Source organism: Musa acuminata, chromosome BXJ1-5, assembly GCF_036884655.1.
Source record: "Musa acuminata AAA Group cultivar baxijiao chromosome BXJ1-5, Cavendish_Baxijiao_AAA, whole genome shotgun sequence".
NCBI classification, from domain to species: Eukaryota; Viridiplantae; Streptophyta; class Magnoliopsida; order Zingiberales; family Musaceae; genus Musa; species Musa acuminata.
Genome location: NC_088331.1, coordinates 6,124,630 through 6,146,648, shown reverse-complemented (window position 1 = coordinate 6,146,648; position 22,019 = coordinate 6,124,630). Strand labels below are relative to the sequence as shown.

General features: G+C 39.9%; 2 protein-coding genes across 2 annotated transcripts; both read right to left on the bottom strand.

Moving 5' to 3' along the window:
* Positions 1-950: 950 nt before the first annotated feature.
* Positions 951-18,083, bottom strand: LOC135673353 (clathrin heavy chain 1). Its single transcript, XM_065182243.1, has 30 exons — positions 17,859-18,083; positions 17,396-17,600; positions 15,502-15,590; positions 15,318-15,396; positions 15,080-15,207; positions 13,356-13,454; positions 13,135-13,243; positions 12,596-12,675; positions 12,280-12,507; positions 12,128-12,193; positions 8,681-8,797; positions 8,225-8,422; positions 7,953-8,069; positions 7,711-7,770; positions 7,366-7,452; positions 7,094-7,177; positions 6,876-7,010; positions 6,734-6,796; positions 6,554-6,658; positions 6,365-6,477; positions 6,014-6,266; positions 5,707-5,843; positions 5,343-5,621; positions 4,247-5,249; positions 3,652-4,137; positions 3,323-3,493; positions 3,065-3,250; positions 1,896-2,018; positions 1,687-1,797; positions 951-1,593 (listed from the first exon to the last, which is right to left on the bottom strand). The coding sequence occupies exons 1-30, from the start codon at positions 17,901-17,903 to the stop codon at positions 1,438-1,440; spliced, it is 5,112 nt and encodes a 1,703-aa protein (XP_065038315.1). The 5' UTR covers positions 17,904-18,083; the 3' UTR covers positions 951-1,437.
* A 542-nt stretch (positions 18,084-18,625) lies between these two features.
* Positions 18,626-21,184, bottom strand: LOC135673355 (protein trichome birefringence-like 28). Its single transcript, XM_065182246.1, has 5 exons — positions 20,237-21,184; positions 19,991-20,162; positions 19,719-19,918; positions 19,485-19,640; positions 18,626-19,151 (listed from the first exon to the last, which is right to left on the bottom strand). The coding sequence occupies exons 1-5, from the start codon at positions 20,977-20,979 to the stop codon at positions 18,788-18,790; spliced, it is 1,635 nt and encodes a 544-aa protein (XP_065038318.1). The 5' UTR covers positions 20,980-21,184; the 3' UTR covers positions 18,626-18,787.
* Positions 21,185-22,019: the final 835 nt, after the last annotated feature.

The window sequence follows — 22,019 nt, the reverse complement described above, 5'->3', positions numbered from 1 at the left end:
CAATTATTTGTTAGGGAATTAAAGTTTGTCTTCAAAGGTCTTCAAAATGATTACAGATGGTTTTTATATACAATTTTGCAGTCATTGTTCTGCACTTGTAACCTAGACACATGGAAAACAGGGATCATCCGCTCCTCCATTGTTGTGTGGCGTCATGCTTGAAGGTATCATGGTGTCGACGAAGGGCAGCAGGCAATTCATACATCACACGATGAAGGGATAGAGAATTCAAAACTTGGAACTCTTTTGTGGTATTATCAATCAACCTTCATTGATTGATGGTATCAATCAACCACACAAGCCTTGCAACTCTTTTGTGGCAGGCAAACGTGATGGAACTACTCGAGCACCTCAAAGGTATCATGATGTTGACAAAGGGCAGCAGGCAATTCATACATCACATGATGAGGGGATAGAGACACTTGGAACTAATAAGAACCATAAATCATAAAAGGAATAGATGGAATCAGATCAGGTTGTAAGGTAGTGATGATTGATACCATCGATCGATGAAGGTTGTCAGCTCCACCCAAGTCAGAGTTTTGAATTGTCTACCTCCTCATCAAGTCATGTATGAATTGCCATTCCTTGCGGCAATTCATTAATCACACATAAATTTATTCCATTTTTTTTCATTTAACGGGCTAAAGGAGAAAGATAGAACCCACGTTTCTACCTACAACTAGAAATTTAAATGCCATGTGATGAAAAGATTCATCGAATTAGGATGACATATAAACATGTGATGAAGATGGAATTCGATGCCAGCCTAAGGGATTCAGTAGACTTGAATAAAACATGAATGTGAAGTTCTGTCGGTACATGGATAGATGCAAGTGATTTACTATAAAATAAAGAAATAAAGATGCTTATCAAAGTAAGCACCTAAAATATTTAAGAAAGAAAACTGGAAAGTACCAAAGAATGTACCAGTGCAGACAGATTCTCCATTGGCAGCAGATACCCAAAGAGTTCCTTGCGCTTAGTAAAATCCACATGTAAGTAATCAACAATAGCAAGAAAAATAATAGTTGTAACAGCAGGATAAAAGATGGAAGTGCCATGGGATGAGACCTTGACCTTGATGAGACGCACACGATATCCCCACGCTGCTCTACCCCCCTCCAATCATTGGAGGAGGGCATTTTAACTTACAATATCTAATCAGGTCATTTTAACTATTTTTTTTTTAAAAGAACAACAGTAGTTGTTTTGCTCAACACTAAATGACCCTATACATCATAAGCACCACTCTCTCACACAGTACGGTGACCATACAAAAGCCCTAGGCTCTGGCCTCAGTGGCAATCAATCACTGCTAGCAAAAGAATATGAAATGTATAACATGTCGGCATCAACAAGACTGGAGTTTCCAATCGATTTGAACCGTTGCACATTAAGAACAAGCATTGCATGTTGTCCCAATAACAAAATTTCTCAGTAACTTCCCATTGGAGGCATTCCAAATGGTGGCATCGGAGGCATTCCCATGCCTGGCATTGGTGGAGGAACTGCATAAGGTCCACCCATGTTTGGCGCTCCCATACCAGGCGGAGCTGGTAAAGCAAGAGGCAGCAACTGTGCATACATATTCTACAGACAAACAAAAAAAAAGTCTCAACATTTTTATTGTTATGGAACAGGAAAATTTACACATCCTGGAATAACTGCAGAGAATCTATATACCTGCTGTGAAACCAAATCCTTTTCTTCCTTTTCTTTGGTTTTCACTTCATTCTGTGCTTCAATTCTATCTTTTACAAGCTCATCAACTTTGCTAGTGTACTCACGAATAAACTGCACAAACACAGCATTTACAGGAGTATATTTTTTAATAATAATCATAATCAACAAAACGAAAAAATAACTGAAATCACAAAGAAATACGACGGCACCTGCAAGAGGTATGGGAATGCAAAGTCAATTATATTGTTCATCCAGGCAAGTTCAAGGGCAACATCAGGACGGATCAAGTCATAACAAATGAAGAGACACGATGCAAAGCATTCCTTCTTTCCCTGCAATGTGTATCCCATAAATTCATTAAATTTAACTCTGGTAGTTAAGGCATGAACAGATTGACTATTAATAAATACTACATTGCGGGGTCGTACGAAAATTGGCCTGATCAAATTTTGTTTCCTTTGAATTTTGCAAATGCAAACTGTCTAAAAGCTGCCTGAAGGTGAAAAACATTATGGCAATCTATAGAAATAAAATCCATGTATTATTTTAATTATTTATAGCCTATAATCTTGCTCATATCACCTTTACAACTATCCACACATGTTATCTATTGGTTCACCTTATGCTGTATCAGATATACATGAGGAATTATTGTTTAGAGTTAATAGCATCTAAGGAATCATAGAACAAGATACAGCTTAGTTGGCAACAAATCATTCAGCATCTACATGATTTTCATAGTTTGCTGCATGATACAAACATTTTCTGTACAATTTTAGTGTGTTGTCACTCAAAATTATTTGATGCCACTCTAGACAAGATAATGAAAAACGTATGTCACAGGTTCAGTGATCGGAACAGAGTACCACACCCATTTTGGGATGCTATTATTGTTGTTGAATTTTGAAACTCAATCATCATAAGTTATCAACTGTCACTTTGTGATGCTTAACATAATAATTTCATATTTCACTTCCAATAACCAAGACAAACAATTTCACAACATTACACAATAGCTTAAGATTCTTAACCACTAAAGATCGGATATTATGCACTAGCTTTATGAATTGATTAGCACAAACAAATATACATCTATCATGATTTAATGCAAAGCATAAGTTACAACAATTGATTCATACTTCCAAACCAAGCATAAAAGGGAAAAAAAAATAGTTGAACCGCTGAAGCATTTTATATGAAGTAAGAAGCATATAAAAAATAAAACCTAAGTTCCTTTTCCAGGATAACTCAAAAGATAAAAAATATGGTATCATTACTAGTTTGCAACCATTTTTTCAAATATCAAACTATTCTTCAGAGATTTCTACCTGAAAACATGTATTTATAAGTAATCAGTATGACACATCAAGACCTTTACCTGTTCGATAAAATAAACAAGCAATTCTTCTGAAAGTTCACGGTCACCAGACTGCGAACACGTCTCCATTGCATCTTTGTAAAGGTTGTCCTTCTTGGATAGTGCAATGGACTGCTTCCATCTCCCAGCTTTCTTATAGATATATGCAGCAATCCTCCGCATCTCAAGAAGCTCGTGTTTTTCAATCTAACGAAACAAGACACTCATAAGGAGAATATCCATAACTATTTAATGAAATAATATCTATAACAACTTTACCCTCTGTGCAAGGCCTATCTGATCAAAGTTATCGTGCAAATCAACTGATTCACGCAATCTATCATAGTCTTCCTCCTCAACATAAATTTCATTTAGTGCTTCATTAACAGCAGCTACGTTGTTACTTTGAACTGCAACCATATATGGCTTCACAAGATGCAAGTAACCAGCCTGAAGCAAGAAAGTGTTAGACCGAAACACATCTAACCTTATACAAACAGAAAAACTGCATTTCCAGTAAAAACAAAACCACCTTGTTTGCTTTTTTCATGATAGAACTAAAAAATTATGGTGAACTCACATAAAAATTTGTAAGAACAATTTTTCACCTTTCTCATGATATCTACTACACGTGTGTGGTCCACACGAAGTGCAAGCACGTGTAAAACATCATTGATGAGGTCAGGATGTTCTTGTAAGTAGAAATGAACAGCCTTGTAATAGAGCTCCACATTTGCAACTTTGACTACAACATCTTTGAACTGCATATGATCCCATGCATCTGGAGAATGGTTCATGATAGTTGTGGCAGCATTGTCAAATTCATCATACTGTATATATAAATAGGTTAGTTCTTTCCAATGTTGTTGCTCATCACAAACACGAATAAGCTTGGGAATGTTCAAGCGGGTTGAGAAAAGTTTAATGTGCTCCATAAGTTTCTCTGATCTGTATCTAGCATATAGGACCCCCAACTCTGTAAAGATGCCCATGTGTGCACGTTCCAAGCCAAGGCCACTCTCCATGAGAGAGATTAACTCATTGAAGCAACCTCTGTTCTGATAGTAATCACTAACCTCTTCCAGGTCATCCACCTAAAAGTCAACAGATAACATACAATTAAAACCAGAATATGCAGCATTCTAAATGGCCTAGTAAAAACAATAGATACGGAAATTGTTCCTTCATATGATAAAGCATTACCTGGATAATAATATTCAGACCACATATTTGTGCCAAGCGGAACTCCTCAGCATCAACACAAGCAAAACAAACTTCCTTCCATGTCTTTGAGCTATTTGCTTTGCGAGCTGCATCAACAGCACCCTGGAACTGCTTCAGCTTAACGAGTGTACAAGCCAGTTTTGCCCAGTTTGAAATAAAAGCAAATATAATCTTAGCAGCTTCGTAAAGAGCATCATCAAATAAACGGTCGCCAACATTTTGAAGATTAGCAACATTTGGCATGAGAATGAACTCCTCAATTTCACCTAGCCTATCAATCTTAGCATATGCAAATATCAGTTCACCATCCACTTTCGGCTCTTTAACTTTCTGCCTCACCATCAACAAGTACTTCACCAGGTCATGGTATACATTAGCATCTTCAGCAGCCCGAATAACATCGAGGAACTGGGTTTCATCATCAGCACGAATGAATGATTCAATTGCATCACTTACTAACCCTTCCCGCAATTGAGCTTTTGCAACCTGGCTCCACACAGCATCTTCCTCAACACGGAAAGCAAACTCTACAGCTCGCTCTATGCTTTGGATATTATCCAGGAGGACATTTACTGCCTGAACGTTTAAGTTAAATTTCTTGAATATGGCAAAGGCTTCCTCGTAAAGTTGTGCTTCAACTGCCACCTCACCAACTGCTGGACCATCAAAATTGTCTAATCTATTAATGTAATCCATGACCCTTGGTGGATCTGCTTTAATAGCGGTTAAAATCAGCAGGTTTTGCAGATTGAAGTTCCCACTGAAGGCAGAGTTCTGTAGCACAATCTTCTCAAGTAATTCAATAAGTTCATGTGGAAGATCAGCACTCATGAAAGCTTTAACAGCTGCAGAGACTTGCTCTGGGCTCTTGCTCTCAGGCAATGCGGTAGAAACAACTTGATCAATAAGTTGCCTTCTGTATTCATTTTCAGGTTGAAGAACTGTCTCCCATAGATCAGCATCCATCCTTTCAACGACATATCTATCAACAAAGAAGACACATAAAGGTGAATAGCGATGTCAAGAAAAAAAGCCTCTTAACATATTTAACTTCATACAAACTCCAAGGGCACACCTGGCTTGCAGCTTGAACAAGGAATTTTTGTTGGTAACATTGATAAGTTCATCATCACATTGACCTCGTCTATATGCAACAACTGCAAGAGTAGGGTCCCGTTTTTCACAATATTTACCAACAACACGCGAATCATAATATGGGTTAGTAGTTAGAAAATGCTCTGGATTGTTGTTGCTGTCTATGATAATTTTTCCAAGAGCATTATGGACATGAACATCTTGACTACCCTCACTAACAAGATGTTCCAAAAATTGTGTGAGCAGTCGTAGCCGATTCCTGTTTTATATAAAGAATTAGACGTAGAACCCATTAGACCAAGGAGATTGTTTTCAAGGGTACGATAAGATGCAATGCTACGTACCTCTTCTCACATTCATCCACAAGAGGCTCGACAGGCAGGAGAGAACGGACAGAAAGAATCAGACCCTTAATAAAATCTTCAGGACATTCATCATCCAGCAGTTGCCCAACTACCAAAGGAGCGTTTCCCGGGTTTACCTATAAATACAACCCAAAGAACCAACAGTAGCTACTTTAATTATTTTTGAAAAATGAACTGAATTATCCAAAACTCCAACAGTCAAATTTGACCTGGATCTTCAATACAATGGATGCTAGTTTATTACTGCAGCAAACAAAACTAGCACCCAGTTAAAAGAAAATCTTACTTTCTGAACGTAGCCTTCAATGTAACGGAGCATGTTGTTCGTATATAAATAGTGAGTCAAATCAGGAACAAAACCAAACCGGTCACAAACATTGATCAAGGGCCTTGCATCTGGAAGTTTGGCTTCCATCAGAAAATTCTTTGTTTTCTCAGGGTCATAGAAATTAGATTCTCTTGTTACACGCTCAACTTCTTTTAACTGTCCAGTTTTTGCTGCTGCCTCGATATACTTGAAGTGTATGTCTGGATCTTCACTGTTTTAATCCAGCAAAAAGAAGAAAAAAAAAAGAGATCAACATTCTTGCCATGTTTGCAAAGCACCAATCCTTAACTATCTAGTCTGAGCAAATACCTGGAGCTTAAATAAGAACCCAAGAAGAAGTAAAGACCTTCATAGGACTTAAATTGCTCAAATAATTTTATGCAGGCATCCACACCTAACTGCTCAGAATATTCTTTCGCAGTCTGCAAAAAATATATATGTCATAAACCTGCACAAAGTCATCTTAAAAAACTTCCAGAATAAGAGAAGAAAAGTTACCTGCACAATTATCTGAAGGTTCCCTCTCAAATTGACCATTAAAAGGTCCTTCATGCACTCTAGTGCCCACTCTGTGGAAAGTGTCCCAAAGAACTCAACAAGCGCCTGTAGTGAGGTAGTTCTGATTTAATATTTAGTTTACTATCTATATAATTGGATGAAATGATGTAACTAAGGTACCTGTGGTTCAATGGCATGAGTATTCACAATGACACGTTTTATATCAGGCAACTCCGAATAATGCTGTGACATCAGATACAATTGATTAATAATTTGAAACATGGAAAACTTGCCTCCAAATAATATCTACAAAGTATACTACCTGAAGGGCTCGCACATATAAGCCAGCTTTTTCACAAAGCTGAGCAATCCGAGGACGATCATAGTGATTGAACATTCCATTAGCCAATATAGCATCTGCAACATTCGGATATGTCACCAAATTTATCTCTAAAACCTGCAATAATTTAGAAAGGTCAAAAAGAGACCAAGAATATAAGAAAGAAAACCTTACATGCCTTAACTTTGAGAAAATCTTACCTTGGTTTGAAGAAAAGCATGCTCAGGCAGATTTGGCTTCAAGACATCTAACAAGAAAGCTGTTGCCTCTCGAATCAGATTTCTCTACCAAATCATAACCATGAAAAATCAGGAAGTCGTTTAGCAACTTTAAGATTTACTTAAGGGAAAAGTCAACAACAAAACTAGACAATCAGAGAACTGCAACTCCATTACTTATATTTCAAATATATGAAACTTTTGCATTTATTATCACCTTCCTTAAACACCATGTACAGAGAGAGAATTTAAACCTGAAGAAAGAGATCAGTGATTGTATTGTAATCCACTGGACAACCTCCCTCCATTTGTGACATCATAAGAGCAAAATTAACTGCTCCCTGAAAAGAAGATTGTAAAAGAAATCGGATGGATTTTCAAAAAAATTAACTGCTCCCAAAAAGTTTAAGAAAAATAAGATTAAACAGATGGAATTTCAAAGTCTAAAAGAAATCTCACAATGTAAACCGTGAAGCAACTTCTAAAATAAATGATGAATCATTCAAAATGTTGCAGTTACATACCACATCATAGGGTCCATCAGACCTATATATGCAATTTACCTAGACACCCTCATGTCACTATGAACATACTCTTACCTGAGGATCTGACCTCAGAATTGTCTGCAGAAGGAAAAGATAATCTGGTGTGTAGCCAACCTGCAATTAAGAACAATATTATATTCTTCTGAAACATATATCTAGGTCAAAATATAACTGTGTCAGGTTGATGCATCTTCTGATGGAGCAGGATGCACCAGGGTGACATTCAGTCAGGAATAAATATACTGGTAGTTTAAGTGAATATCTTCAAGAACAATTTGGGGGGGAAAAAAAGTAACCTGCTTTGAGTAAATAAGAATCTTGTCAAATTCCCTTCGTTCAGCAAAAGCAGCAACAACTTTTGGTGTAGCCCTTGCTTTTATATAGATTTTCAGTGCAAGATCATTGTCTACAGTCTACAAAAAACACAATAATCAATGCTCAAAATAACAGGCTTCTATTCACTGATATGTGCTGACTGACAAAGTACATTCTAATAGTGACAAATAGCTGTTTTAATTATGTCTATGATAGCTCTGAAATAATTACATGAGTCTGGTATGCCACTTACCTTGACAAGATCCCCAAGTTCTTCACTGCACTCAAGTTTGTCTTCAGCTAACCAGTTCTCTAGTAGGTTCTTTTTGTTCTGGTTGACAACAAGACGAGATAACTCTAAAGATTCAAAAGCATTAAGTTTTCCTCTTGTTAACAATGTTCCAAAATACTGCAACAGTGGTGGTGTCTGCCCAGCTTGTACCGGAACACTCTGCAGCATAAGAGATACCAAAATAGATGTTGAGAGAAATATAGAAAATATAAGGAAAATTGGGTATATAATCTTTCTTTTTTCTTTTTCTTTTTTCTTATTCAAAGATACAGTGTATATCAATGAACTAACAGACGATATTCAGTGTAAAAACCTTTCGCAACTCCAAATCATGCATTTCTATAATGACAAAGCAGCATGAGCTCCAAGTATGCTGGAAGAAGCAAAAATAAATGACACCAATATAATCTACATTACCTGAAACTTTGCAACAGTCTCTGGAGTTCGAAGAATGCCTTGTGGAGATTCCGCAGCAAGTTCAGCGGCCTCCTTATATTTCGTCTGGGAAAATAGTTCTTGGAACCTCTGAACAACCTGGAGAGACAAAAAAATGTAAATGATAAGAAAATCTCTTAATTAAGTTCTCAAATAGCACTGGTAAAAGAAAATTGCAATAAATATAAATTCAAAGACAATGTTTGTTCTAATTATCTCTCACTTCAATATAAAACACAAGAAAAACAATGTCACTGTACCTATTAATGACTGATATAACTGAGGAAGTGTATGCAATTCTTCCCATACATAGGGAGCTACTATCAGCATAAAACTTTCTTCCCCATGTAAATTATTGATAGAACACCAAAGAGAAAGCAGAAAATTGGCAAAAGGAAAGTATTATTCATCTTATTCTTAAGGTTTATAATATACTCGAGGACAGGTATTATCAAATTGACCATGGACCAATACACAGACTAGGTGATTTCATTGGCTCCCGATTCATACTGTTGCATTGCCTGGTGGTACACTACAGTGATTTAAATAGGCACTCAAGCACTCGCCTAAGCACTCGGGCGAGGCGAGGCGAGGCCCGAGCACCTCGTGTGCACACCAGGCGGCACGCTTCAATGAGGCGCTCGCCTGAACGTAGGCGTTGGGTGCTTCAGGCGAGCACCCGATTCAATTAGGTGAACCGAATTGATTTAAGGCTAGTTCACCTCAAAAGCCACGCTCCACGCCTGCATGACCCTGAGGAATCCTAGCGCTGCTTCTGCCTCCGCCGCTGACACTTTCTGCCGCTGCCTTCGCCATAGACGCAACGGACCGAGCCTTCCTTTGTCGTCGACGAACGAGTCTGATGGCCCTCATAGCTTCCTTCCGCTGTCGCTTCCTTCCACTATCGAGGGAGAGGACCGCAGGGTTCCTTCGCCACCGACAGACTGTCACGAACGGTCGTCGCACACCCGCAACAACTCCGTTCAACGAACCGTTCGTCGCTCTCATCTACATGTACAGCTACTTGGCAGCCTGTTTTGCCTTGGTTTTAAGTCATTTTGCTTGTAAAAATGTAAGTTCGAACAAGTTGCAGCGCTACAAAACGACCGCTCACCGAACCGAGCAAAACAGCCCCAAAACAGCTCCGTTTTCGTGTGCCGCAGGATGTTTCCTGCAGCCGGCCTCCGCTCACCAAAACATCAGTCATCTCAACCCCTTTGAACCCCCCGGGTGGCACAGGACTGGATGGGGCTTCGGTATAGTGTCGGGCATTGAACAACCTTTCGCAAGTTCGCACGTTACCTTGACGGGAACTTGTTGTCGAGCCCAACACCCGGTGAGCAGTTGTTTGTGGACTTGCAGCTGTTCGTTCAACCTTCTAAAGTCCTTGTTTTCCCTTTCTCCCTCTTTTCTCTTGTGCACGCGAGGTGCTCGCTGAATTGCTTGTAAAGCTTCCCCTTTTCGCGAGACGTCGGGACTTGTCCGTCGCTCGTTCTTTCGAACTAATCAACTTTCTCTTTTACAGGTCCTTTGGGACCTGCGAGAGGTTGCAAGTGGGCTGATCTTTGCATAGCAATATCGCAAGGGTGAAGCGCGACTTAGGCAACGTAAGCTAAGTTCGCGTCTTTGCTGCAAGGATGTCTCACGACTTAGGCAACGTAAGCTAAGTTCACGTTTTGGCCGCAAGGGTGTCTCACGCCTTGGCAATTCCAGCTAAGGCCGTAATAAGACGCCCTCTGGAGCTTCCATCACTGTCGCCACTACTGTCCGCAGCTTCCGCCATTGCCACTGCTGTTGTTCACATCTTTCGTCGTTGTCACTGCTACTGTCTGCAGCTTCCCTCGTTGTCGCTGCTGCTGTCCACAGTTTCTGCCACTGCCACTGCTGTCGTTGGCAGCACTGCTACAACTATCTTAAACTAATCCTCCACCGCTGCTACTATCTCCCTCTGTTACTGTTAACATTTTTTCTCCCCCTCTAACTTTAAGTAATATATTGTCAATAGAATATTTTTAATTTAATATCATATTTTTAATGTACATAATTATATTTTTAATTATATTATATATTTTTTATATTTTAATATTTCAGAGAATATTTTTTTCTCTCCCTCTAACTTAAGTAATATACTGTTAACAATATATTTTTAATTTAATATCATATTTTATTTAAATAATTATATTTTTAATTATATTATATATTTTTTATATTTTAATATTTCAGAGTATCTAGTGCCTCGGGTGTTTTGGGACCTTGGCGCCTAGTGCTTTTTAAATCACTGGTACACTAGGCATACAAAGTGGTAAGCAAACCACTAATATCATAAATCTTGCTTGGATTTATTATGTCTACATATATAGACGAGGCTAGGCAAGGCACGATCACCTCGATTTGGGTCCGTGCGAGCGTGGCATTGCCTAAGCACATGCCTGAGCTAACCAGGTTGAGGTGCTCATGTGATCCTGGTTTGATTAAAGAAAACAAGAGGCACCCATCACACGCACCCTCATCCCCCGTGCAAGAGCAACCCTAACCCTTCACCCTCCTTGGATAATGTACTGGCGAATGGCTACCTTGCACGGTGTGTGCAAAGGTGGCACTCCGATGATCGACAAAGGGCTTCATCTTGCAGTGCGTGAAAAGGCAACACTCCAACTACCAATGTGCAGCTTCCTCTCACATGGCCCTTCAACATCTTCTTCTTGCGGTAATCATCTCCTCCTTCCCATCCATTGTCACTGCTCTCTCTTTCTCCTCCCCCTCCTCCATCACATCCCGACAGCCCCCTCTCCCTCCCCTCCCACGTTCTCCTCATTCCTCCTCTTCTCCTTTTCCCTTCTCCTTCCCTCTCTCCTTCCCTCTTGCAGTCCCCTCCCACATTCTCCTCATTCCTCCTCTTTTTCTTTCTCCTCTTCTTTCACAATCACCCCCCACCCCCCTCCCTCCTCCCAACTTACAGCCACCCTCTCCCTCCTCTTCGAAGACTACCATCCCAATAGTCAACCTCCCCCCTCTTCTACTTTTCTCTACTTCTTCCCCTTTCCTTCCCTTTGTTTCTTTCTCTTGCAATGTTAATCATCTTTAATAATAGTTAATTTCTTGTTAATACAGCCAATTAATTGTTTACAGGATCGAATTTGTCATTGCTATATCTCCTTAATCATATTTTTATTTCACTGATCGTATATCTCCTTAATTATATTTTAAATTTTGATATTCACGAGTTCCTTGCTTTCACTTGAGCGTTCATCTTTTGGCAACTTAGAAAGGTATTGTCATTCATGAAATGATAAGCATGGCCAACAAAGATCAAAACCAAACACTTCAGGAACTGGAGAATATAGAAAGTAAATGATCTGTCAGTTCATGAGTAACCATTCACATATCTATAATTACAGTTTAATAATAAATAAAAGATTTATAACTTACCAAATTCTCTGCTCCTGGAAGGTTGCCTCGTTTTGCAATGCTAACAGCAAGCTCCAGATTGTTCAACTTGTGAAGGTCATGATACACAATGGTCAATAACATATCTAAACAAGTGAAATATGTCAAAAAAAATTGCTGATGCAGTAACATACTTGCCCACTGATGAATGGCACAATTGTTGCTTCATTAACAGTAGCCAGCAGAACCTGGCCCCTCCTGTTGATCGCATAAAATCCACCAATATTTGAAGCCTCGGTTGTGAGAAATATAGGATCTGGACTGATTCGATTTCTGTAAACTGCTGCTGTTGTTTCAAGATCATATACGAATAGCAAACCAAGTTTTGTGATGACATATACCAAACTGTACTTTTGGGAGATCTGCCAAAATGAATAACAATTAGGACAGTAATTTAATAAAAATACAAATATGTTTATTGAGATTTCACTGGAATAGCTTGACCATCACCTGCATTGCCACAGGGAAGTCATCTGCAAAATCTGGTGGAAAGAATAGATCTGCTTGTTTCTTTGTGAAACCTGGCTTCCCTGGTAAAGGTTTCACTTTTTTCAGGAGAAAAGATACCAAAAAGAAGTATCATGCCAAATCAAACCATGTTCTTGAACAGAGGTAATCTTTTTCTCGTTCTTTTTTGTCCATAACTATTCTAGATACAACCATCCCAAGTGTTGGAGAATTCCCAACTATAAGGTCCAAAAGAACAAAGTAGGCTCTTAACTGATCTCACAATCAGTATCATAGTAAAATAAGACTAAATTTCAGCCTCTTATCTTTCTTAAATTCTTTCACCTAGTGTTCTATATATTCAGAAAATGCAAATAAAAATTCTGATATTGTCATTTCCACCGAATGTAATAAGTAATGGGAGATTTTTTTCTAACGTAACTGTAAAGCTATTAACCCTTGCTCTTCACATGGACAATTGACTTTCCTCTTGAACACTCCTGCAGATGACTAATAATTAAAATTAATAAACAGTGACGTACCTGGTTGGGCTCCAAGTTCAATGACATGCAACTTTGAGGTAATTTGTCCAGCATTACTAGACTTTGAGGCAAAACAAATGAGAGTGGAGGGATTCTCATTCCCAACCACCTGTGACAGAGATGACCAGAGAATCAAGAATGGAGAAAAAAAGAAAGACAAACATGAACAGCAATTGTAGGAATCAGTGTACACCAATATAAGACAATGGAAAAAAACTAACCTTGAATGATGCAAAGGATGCAGCATGTGCTTCAAGTGCCTGACTTCGCTGCTGATCCACGGAAAAGAGCTGCATGTTTCCTTTCACCAGTTGTGGTCTCTGCAACCAACATTAAATTACATAAGAAAAAAACATACTATTGAACCTACCTATCATGAAGTAGTAATTGAATTTTCATTAGTTAACTCGATAGAGAAGAGCATTAAGACAAAGAATGAAAGTAAGTAGCAAATGGACCCGAAAGAAGTCGAGCAAAATAGTCAACATCACAGCATTGCTACTGAATGATAACAAAGAAGCTGAAATGCTTGTCCAATAAGCTGCTAAAGAACAGTAAACAATGGCAGGATATCTTCCAAAATAATATCGGAAGGGATGGTGGCATAACTAGGTGACCGTCTACTTCTCTATACCATCCTTAAAGCCAACAAGTGATTAAAGAAACAGGAAAATGAAGATGATATTGGTTACTACTTTGCGACGGAGAGTTAGCATCCCTTTTTGTTGTTCGGAATCTTAAATTAAACCCCTTTTCATACTAAATCTTACCTTGCTTTTCAATTAGAAGTCCATTACAGAAAATTTTAATGATATTAATAATACTAATCGAAATCTTAAATATGTCATCAGTTTTGTGCATTCTATTTTTTTATTTTCTGTTTAAATATTATAATGCAAAAACAAAAAAAAAATTTGAGCTTTTATATGTTCAGAAGTATCGAAAAACACAAACACTGCCAAACATGCCCTTAAATTTTTGTGATATGTTTCAAATGGTGTAACAGTTATACCTTTTTCACCATTAAAGGGTTATGCTTCAACATAAGGCCCTCAATCCATAGTTGTGTTGTTGCATATGCTCTACCAAAACTCATACATATCCTTTTGCATATTACGTGAGTAGATATATGACCTGTAGTTTTGAAGGGTGTCCTATAGTAGTTTATATGCAAATTAGCATGCACATGCATAAAGATATAGTTATTTTTCATTTAGGAAGGTTTTCTACTGTAAATACTTATTATATGAAGGCATAAGGTCTTTGGTTCTAGGAAAAGGAAGAAAGCTGTGCCCTTTTCAATTCTAGTGTTTGTAATACAAGATTTGTAGAAGTCAATCGCCTCTTCGGATAGGGGCAGTATGTGCTACTCTACGAGAACATCCAGATATGCTCATCACAAATGCCGAGGTTCATATAATCCCAATACAATAGCTTCCAGATTACTTTCGACTATTTTATACAGTAGATGTCATTAATACATTTTACTGGGAATCTATATCCGCATCCCTGTAGTAAGCTTTAAAACCAAACCAATTCATAGTGTGTTTCATATGTTAGTTGCACCTTATATCTTTTCAGTTTTATGCCTCCTTTAAAACTGAAACCTTGTATAGTTGTATAGTTTCCCCTGTAGATGCGAAGTACTAACTCATGTACTTGATAGTGACTATCATCTTCCTCTTTTTATATGTTCTTAGGTTGATTTTGTAAATTTCATGTTTCTATGAAAGGAGAACTAAATATGGTCAGAGACCTATGCATCTCCAGGGTCGTATATCTAAATATTTACACATGCAATCAAAGCAATAGATAGAATAGCAAGGGAAGACAGTGCAAAAGCAAACTGCATAAAAACTTTAGCAACTTTTTGTTTCTTTAACATAAATGGACAGGTATACTAAATGACCAAATGTATTGAATCAGCGAAAAGTTCCAAAAATACCTCTGAAGCACCAGGTGCAATTCCAATAAGAACTAGCCATTTCTCTGTGGGGTCACACTTATAGTTAATGATCTGATTGTTTGTCAAGTTAGCAGCCCTATCAAACATCTTCAAAGGCTCGGCTTCACCTGCACACACTCATGATAGCACAAATTTCTCCATCATCAATTATTATGCAACCCTTTATAGGTTCTCCACGAAATAATAAAAGCCACTTGTTCTATGATCAGTGGATAACCTTCGATTGACCAATGATAGACAGAAGTTTGTGTGACGAGACCCAACATCTTTGGGGTTATCCACTTCCAAAAGACAACCTGCGACAAGTTCCAACATATTAAATAATTATCATTGAATATCAAAAGCCAACGGAAAAAACTTCAACCAGATAAAAAGAATCTTGAAGTTTTTAACATGTTTACCTGCTCAGGCATCTGATGAGATTTAATTTTAGACTTTGCCTCAATATTGAATACCTGCAAGTGATCCTGAGTGGTTCCAGGTATTTTAGCTGCAACATTAACAGATTATAGGTTACTGGAGAGTTTTTGAACAACCTCAGGAAAGGCTGAAAGCATCCATTTAATTTTATTTTTGAATTAATAAAACAACTTCACGCATGCATACTTATACAAGAAATATAGAAAAAACCTTGAAAACCTAGTGCTGGCAGCACAGACCCAGAAGAAGATCAACTTCCACAAGAATTATGGCTAGTTATGAAACAGATATTTAACACATCGTGCATCAGCATTCACCAATATAAAAAAAAAAAAATCATATGATGGAATCCACTTTTCATGAAAATGAACTCCTCGCCTTCATCATTAAAGTCCATATAAGCAGCATGCATGGAGATTTCTTTGATTCAGTAAACCATGTTCTGACAATATGAAACTTCAATCCTGATTACATGGTATTCCATCATGCTATGACCCATTAAATGCATTTATTACCACAAAGAGAGGTGTATGTAGGGTCTTTTGGAAGGAAAAGCATTAAATAATTCCTTAAATAAACGTAGTAAGAATAGATTCCTTATTCAAAAATGGTTTTATTTTATAAATGAGAACTACCTATTATGACGTGTAAGAACTTGTAGTAGCATCCTCATACAATTAACAGTGTATGGTGTTGAGTGGTCAAAACTCATAAGAAGAAAGGTATTTCTCAAGATTTACAAAAGAATGCTGAGAAAGGAGTATGAAGTTCTGGAAGAAGCATATCAAAATTGCAAATAGATAACCTGGTTCAAAAAAATGAATTATGTGGCAACAGTTGGTTCAACCATTCAAGTATTATTATTATTATTCCAAATGACCACATCACCATATACATATTTTTGAAATCTAATTTAGACGAGGAAAATCACCTTATATACCACAAAAGATAATTGCCATTTTAAGAGGTAAAAGGCCATCCGAATTATAGTTGGCAAAGAAAACTTTCTTTTTGAATCTTCATTTCCTTACTACTCATCTCTCATTAGCTCACTTGCGTTTTCTTTTGTCTCAGTTTACAATGGAGAGCGTGCCATCAGAATTCACTAAAAAATTCCAAGAGAATTATGAATATAAATGTGAACTTGAAACAAGAAATTGCTTTTTTTTTCCATTAAGCATTGAATTCAAATGGCTTAAAGTGAGGAGAACAAAAAGTCTAGTCAGAATATGTTTGTTAACTTGGAAACCTACTACTAGCGAAATGAAGAGCTGATACTTGTGTCTTTAATTTGATGTACCAAAAGCTAACTAACAGCTCCTTCCACCAACCCATTACCTTCTTCTTCTTGCCTCTAGAAAGTCATCAACAGCAGAGCATAACAAGGTTTGTTTACAGGGAATCAGCTCAATTATAGTCAAAAAGGAGATGTCAAGCTCATGTCACACATGTAACAGCAGTTTCTTTGTATTGTACTTATCATTTTTTAGGGTTGAATCATGGTGTCAATTTCTATTATATAAGCCATACTAAGATTATCGTACAAGCTTGTAGAAGATAAATGCTTCATGCACAGTTACCTATATAAATCAGTCAAAACCTCGACTACATCATTGGAAAGCTAGTACCTAGTTAGACATCAGAACGAGCTTAGAGACCAATCCAGATTTTCTATTATCGAATAGAATCCATGATAAAATTAATGGTACCAAAGAGGCAATACTAGTTCACGGCTTTCATTCCAATGTGATCATATTGATCGACTTGAAAAGTATGTTAGAATGATCAAACGCGAGATAACATCAGATCAAAAGAAGACCATTTCAAGCAGTAACAAACAATTCGAACAAAAGATGTGCCAGTTTATATAAGTACCTTTAAGAGCAAGAATCCTGCTGTTAGGGTTCATCAGAGCAGAATCCGCAGTGATCGGCCTCCTCAACGGCTGCATCGGCATGTTCATGTCAACGATAACGACGCTATTCTCTGGAGAGGTCTCCCTGACGCATATATATTTGTCCGATTCCATCGTGACATGCGTGAACGTGATGAACTGAGGATTGATCCCGATGCTCGGAAGCTGAAGATCACACCAACAGCCATCAGAACACACAAGAGAAGCGTTTCTTTTTCCCCGCATCGTCAAGAACAATGCCAATCGTCCCAAGAAGTTTCTAACAGATCAAGATTTACACCAACACATCCTAACCAAATCCAAGATCTCCGCCCAAAACCTACCAAGAATCGCAAACTTCCCCGATCCAAAGGGACCGGGGCTCAAGAAAAGAAGACACGGGAAGAAACCGAGAAGGCGGAAGGGCAGGGCGAGGAGACTCACCGTCAAGGCTTCCCGCATCACGATGGGGGCGTTGGCCGCGGCCATGGCAGCCGATTCGGGCCTCGGCTAGGGTTCCGGAAGCCGGAGAGAGCGAGAAGGCAAGGGATCTGGCGCCCTGGATCTGGCGGAACAAAGCCCTTACCGGCGATTCCAAAAAGAGACGAAGGAGGTCGACATCATATATAGCGCGGACACACCATACGGGTAAGTCTGCGAAGAAATGAGGTGAAGAGTTATTTGCGCATTTGCCCTATAATTCTTTTAAGTTAATAACATCGCCCAAACTATCGGTGAAGAGTTATTTGACACCCAACAATTATGTCATCATCCACGCACGCAAATAAAATAAATAAACATAAATATTTTACTTTTATAATTATATTAATATCAATATAGTTTTTAAAATTTTAAAAATTAATATACTAAAAGTAACTAACTAAGGAGGTAATATGTAATTAGTCCTAATCTTAATTAGGTGGATTTCAATTTTAGTTTTCATGGTGGGCATAAATAAAAATTAATTTTTTAGGTTTATTTGAATCATATTTGATGCTATTATCTTGAATATATTATTTAATAAAAAAACGTACGTATCTAATTTTTCCTTACAAATAAGGTGCTTTTGTTATTTATTCCATAGAGATATTGATCTACGAAATCCTTCAACTCAGGATAATGATAGTAGATATATTTAATTTTATAAATAAATTCATTCTTTTTTCCTCATATATGACGTAAGATTAAATTAGGATGTTTCTTGCTGCACATTGACACAACAATAAGATTGTGATATTTCATTCAGCTGGTCATAAATTTAGATTACAATCTCTACATAACCATCTGTGTTGATTTTTGGCAGTAAAGAGAATAACAATCAAGAAAATGGGGAAAAAAAATAAAGAAATACTGATCAAGATGATTTGATGCAGTCATTGGCTCCGGGATCTGGCGGCGGAGAGGATCTTGGCGTACAGAAGCTGGTTCCAGACGTCGGGGAGGCCCGGCACGCACCAGTGGATGCAGTCGGCGTACACGGCCGGGTTGGCCTGCTGCTCCGCCGTCATCACCGCCCCCTGCCGCGTCGTGTGCACCGAGGTGTGGGCGTCCTTGCGGAGCTCCGACATGGTGGTGATGTCTACGAAGGCGATGGGCACCCGCGACGTCGACTGCGCCGCCTTCTTCGCCCGCTCGAACATGCGCATGTCCGTGCCCAGGTGCACGCCGGTCACGTTCGTCAGCGGCAGCGTCTCCTTCGCGCACTTGATTCCGTTCGGATTTCCCCAGTCCGAACTCCTGTTACAAGAATGTAGCATCAAACAGCTCCATTAATCAACCATCATGCAATGACAGGAGACGGGGAGACAAGACGCAAGTGGAGACGAGTGGTTTGGTTTGGCAGGACCAGAGACAGCTAAGCTGTAAGAGTTGGAATTCAAGTGGCCAACCAAATTGAACAACTCAGAAATGGAAAGACTCGACGATGAACTTGCGGCTCTTTGAATAGGATTAGTTGCAACCCTCACTGTCAATGAGAGAAAGAAAGCTTTTGAAGGGACCATAGATGCTTTGGATCCCCCTAACTTCCGCAAAGAAATGTTCTTGGATTCAGTGGATCAAGTATCTAACCTGGAATGGAGAGGAGACATGCTCATGAAGAACACGGTTGTGCGCCTGGGATCCACGTTCTCATCCAGCCATCTTGACCAAGTCCTCATGACTCTCTCGTAAGCTTGCGGCCTCCCAATCCCATCGTACTCTGTCCAGTTTCTTGCTGAGGGTCTCCTGCAGCCCCAAAACTCCATGATTGGTCGTCCAGTGATCCACCACCGGTCAACTTCTATGGAAGGGATCTCTACTTACAGGACTTTCATTTCGAGAGTGTTCATCCACCAGATGTAGGTGTTGAAGACGAGGTAGTCCACCCCCTTCCAGTGCACCGCGTGCTTCTCGATCGAATCCGCCTTGATGATCCGGTCCAGGATGCTATGAACGTGCGGATCGTCGGAGTTCGATTCCACCAGGAACGGCGCCCAGTAGAATTCCACCGTTGCGTTGTACTCCTGCAAGATCATCGAGATCATCACATCTATAGATTTCCGCCATGAAGAGGGATGCAGAGCATCATATGGTACCTCTGCGATGAAGATGATACGCGAGCCATCCCATTTCCGCCCCTTCTTGCCGGGTGGAATCGCTGACTGCACCATGCACACCATCGACTCCCACTGATTCCGGTTCAGCGAGTCGCCCACGAACATTAGCCGCTTCCCTCGCAGCCTCTCCAGCAGTAATCTCGCGTCAAACCTTGAACGTATTCCAAGCTTAATCCATGAGCAACCGATGCACGACCTGCGTGAAGCTTAAATGATCAAACATACTTGGGCAAGGAGCAATCCTTGGGCTGCCACCTCCACTTCTGGTACATGTCTTCCTTCCGTCCGTTCTTCAAGCACGCCACCTGCGTGGACAGGAACTCGCACTGGTCCTCGCGGTAGAGCGGGTAGTTCACGTCGTCGTAGACCCAGTCGCCACGCGAGAGGTCGCACGTATCCGGCATGAACACGCTGGGATCTTCTCCGGTGACGGACGGCGTTGTGATGCCACCGTCGGCCTCCTTAGCAGCCATCACGTTCGTGACGGCGGCTGCCGCGTTGTCGGCTGCGATGGGCAGTTCTTGGACCACGGTCACGTTCACCCCGGCATCAGCCGTGCTGTCGACGGTGATGGGCAACTCTTGAACCTCCGGCACCTTACCGCTCCCCTTCTTCTCCTTCCGCTGCTGCTTCTTCTTCGTCCCCCGGGTCTTCTTACGCCTGGGATCATCAGCTTTGTGGTGCCGATTGGAAGCAGGCTGTCTTCGGAATTCCACGACGGGGCTGGAGAAGATCACCGGCAAGGACTCTTCCGTCTTGCGTCGGGCGAGGGAGTACTCGGTGAGGGACTTGACGCTCTCGCTGTACATGACAAAGGCAAAGACGACGATCGCCACGACGACGACGAGGACCGGGAGGTTGCCGCGCCTCCGGATGTATGATCCGGCGTGCTTCACGCCGGCCGGTGGCTCCGACGCGCCCGATAACCCAGGCTTCCGGCGGAGGGAATACATGACGCCGTTGAGCATGGCGAGGTCGAAGACGAGGATGCTGCGGCCGTGGTTGCGGTTAAGGGTCGATGAGAGACGGCGGACTTGGTCTCTTTGACTAGTAAGAGGAGGCTGCTTCGCAACAGATGTAATGTGGTTGCGGTTGCCTACGTCTCCATGTAGAAAGCAGAGGAGGCCATTAGAGTTAGGTGAGCGCTTGTTTATCCTCCATGATGGAACTTGTCTTCTCTACAACGAAATAAACATGGTTGTGTGGACCTGCAAGATGAAGAAGAATAACTTGGAGGTCAACTATCACCATTATTGTAGTCTATTCTCCTCCATCATTATTTATTCACATTGTAGACTTGTAACAGAAGGTGTTCTACCTGCCATCGCCACGTTTAACTCACTAACCTCTAAGATCTATCTTTTCTTATAGCACGGCAGTGAAGAGGAGGCGTACAGGAAAGCTTGGCTTTCTTGTAGATGTATAGCCAATTGACAAAGCACAAAAGAACAATCTTGGTTGTTGAAGACTGATCTTAAAGAACTCTCATGTGCTTTGGAAATCCTGAAGCACGGATTTGAAGATTGAGTGAACACTAATAAGCATTCAGAAGCTTGATTTTATTGACAGAAATAATGGAAAAATAATGTTGGGCCAGGAAAAAGGTGGACGGAGGTTCTGCAAGAAGGGACATCACTGTTTGAATCGAAGCAGAAGAGTTCGGAATCATAAAGTGATCAGAGAAGAATATGCAGTCAAACACAAGTATTTGGATAGTGTGGATGCGGAGTGAGCAGGTAGAATCTTCTGATTACTGATCCATTCAGTGCACCTCAGTGCTCATGTGAGGGGATTCCACACAAGTATCATGAGCTCATGGTATGGATGTCGACAAGTTTAACTTGTCCGCTCATAATAATGTCTTAATGTCAATTGTTGACATTGGATATAAAATATTCCAGCACCAACTATGAGTCACGGGCTTGGAGCCGATGTCAAACATAACTCGATATCTATTCGACACAAAAGGAAGTTGACGCGACGCACTTCCAACCAGCTCTATGCCACA

Excerpts from the sequence above, each read along its gene's own strand:
- LOC135673355 (XM_065182246.1), bottom strand. The coding sequence starts at position 20,979 with ATGCTCAACGGCGTCATGTATTCCCTCCGCCGGAAGCCTGGGTTATCG. Across the intron at positions 19,919-19,990 it reads GTATCATCTTCATCGCAGAG|GAGTACAACGCAACGGTGGA; the intron begins GTACCATATGAT and ends ATGATCTTGCAG. Across the intron at positions 19,641-19,718 it reads ACTCTCGAAATGAAAGTCCT|GAGACCCTCAGCAAGAAACT; the intron begins GTAAGTAGAGAT and ends TTGGGGCTGCAG.
- LOC135673353 (XM_065182243.1), bottom strand. The coding sequence starts at position 17,903 with ATGGCCGCGGCCAACGCCCCCATCGTGATGCGGGAAGCCTTGACG. Across the intron at positions 15,208-15,317 it reads CTATCATTGGTCAATCGAAG|GTGAAGCCGAGCCTTTGAAG; the intron begins GTTATCCACTGA and ends GAGTGTGTGCAG. Across the intron at positions 6,797-6,875 it reads TATATGTGCGAGCCCTTCAG|CATTATTCGGAGTTGCCTGA; the intron begins GTAGTATACTTT and ends CTGATGTCACAG.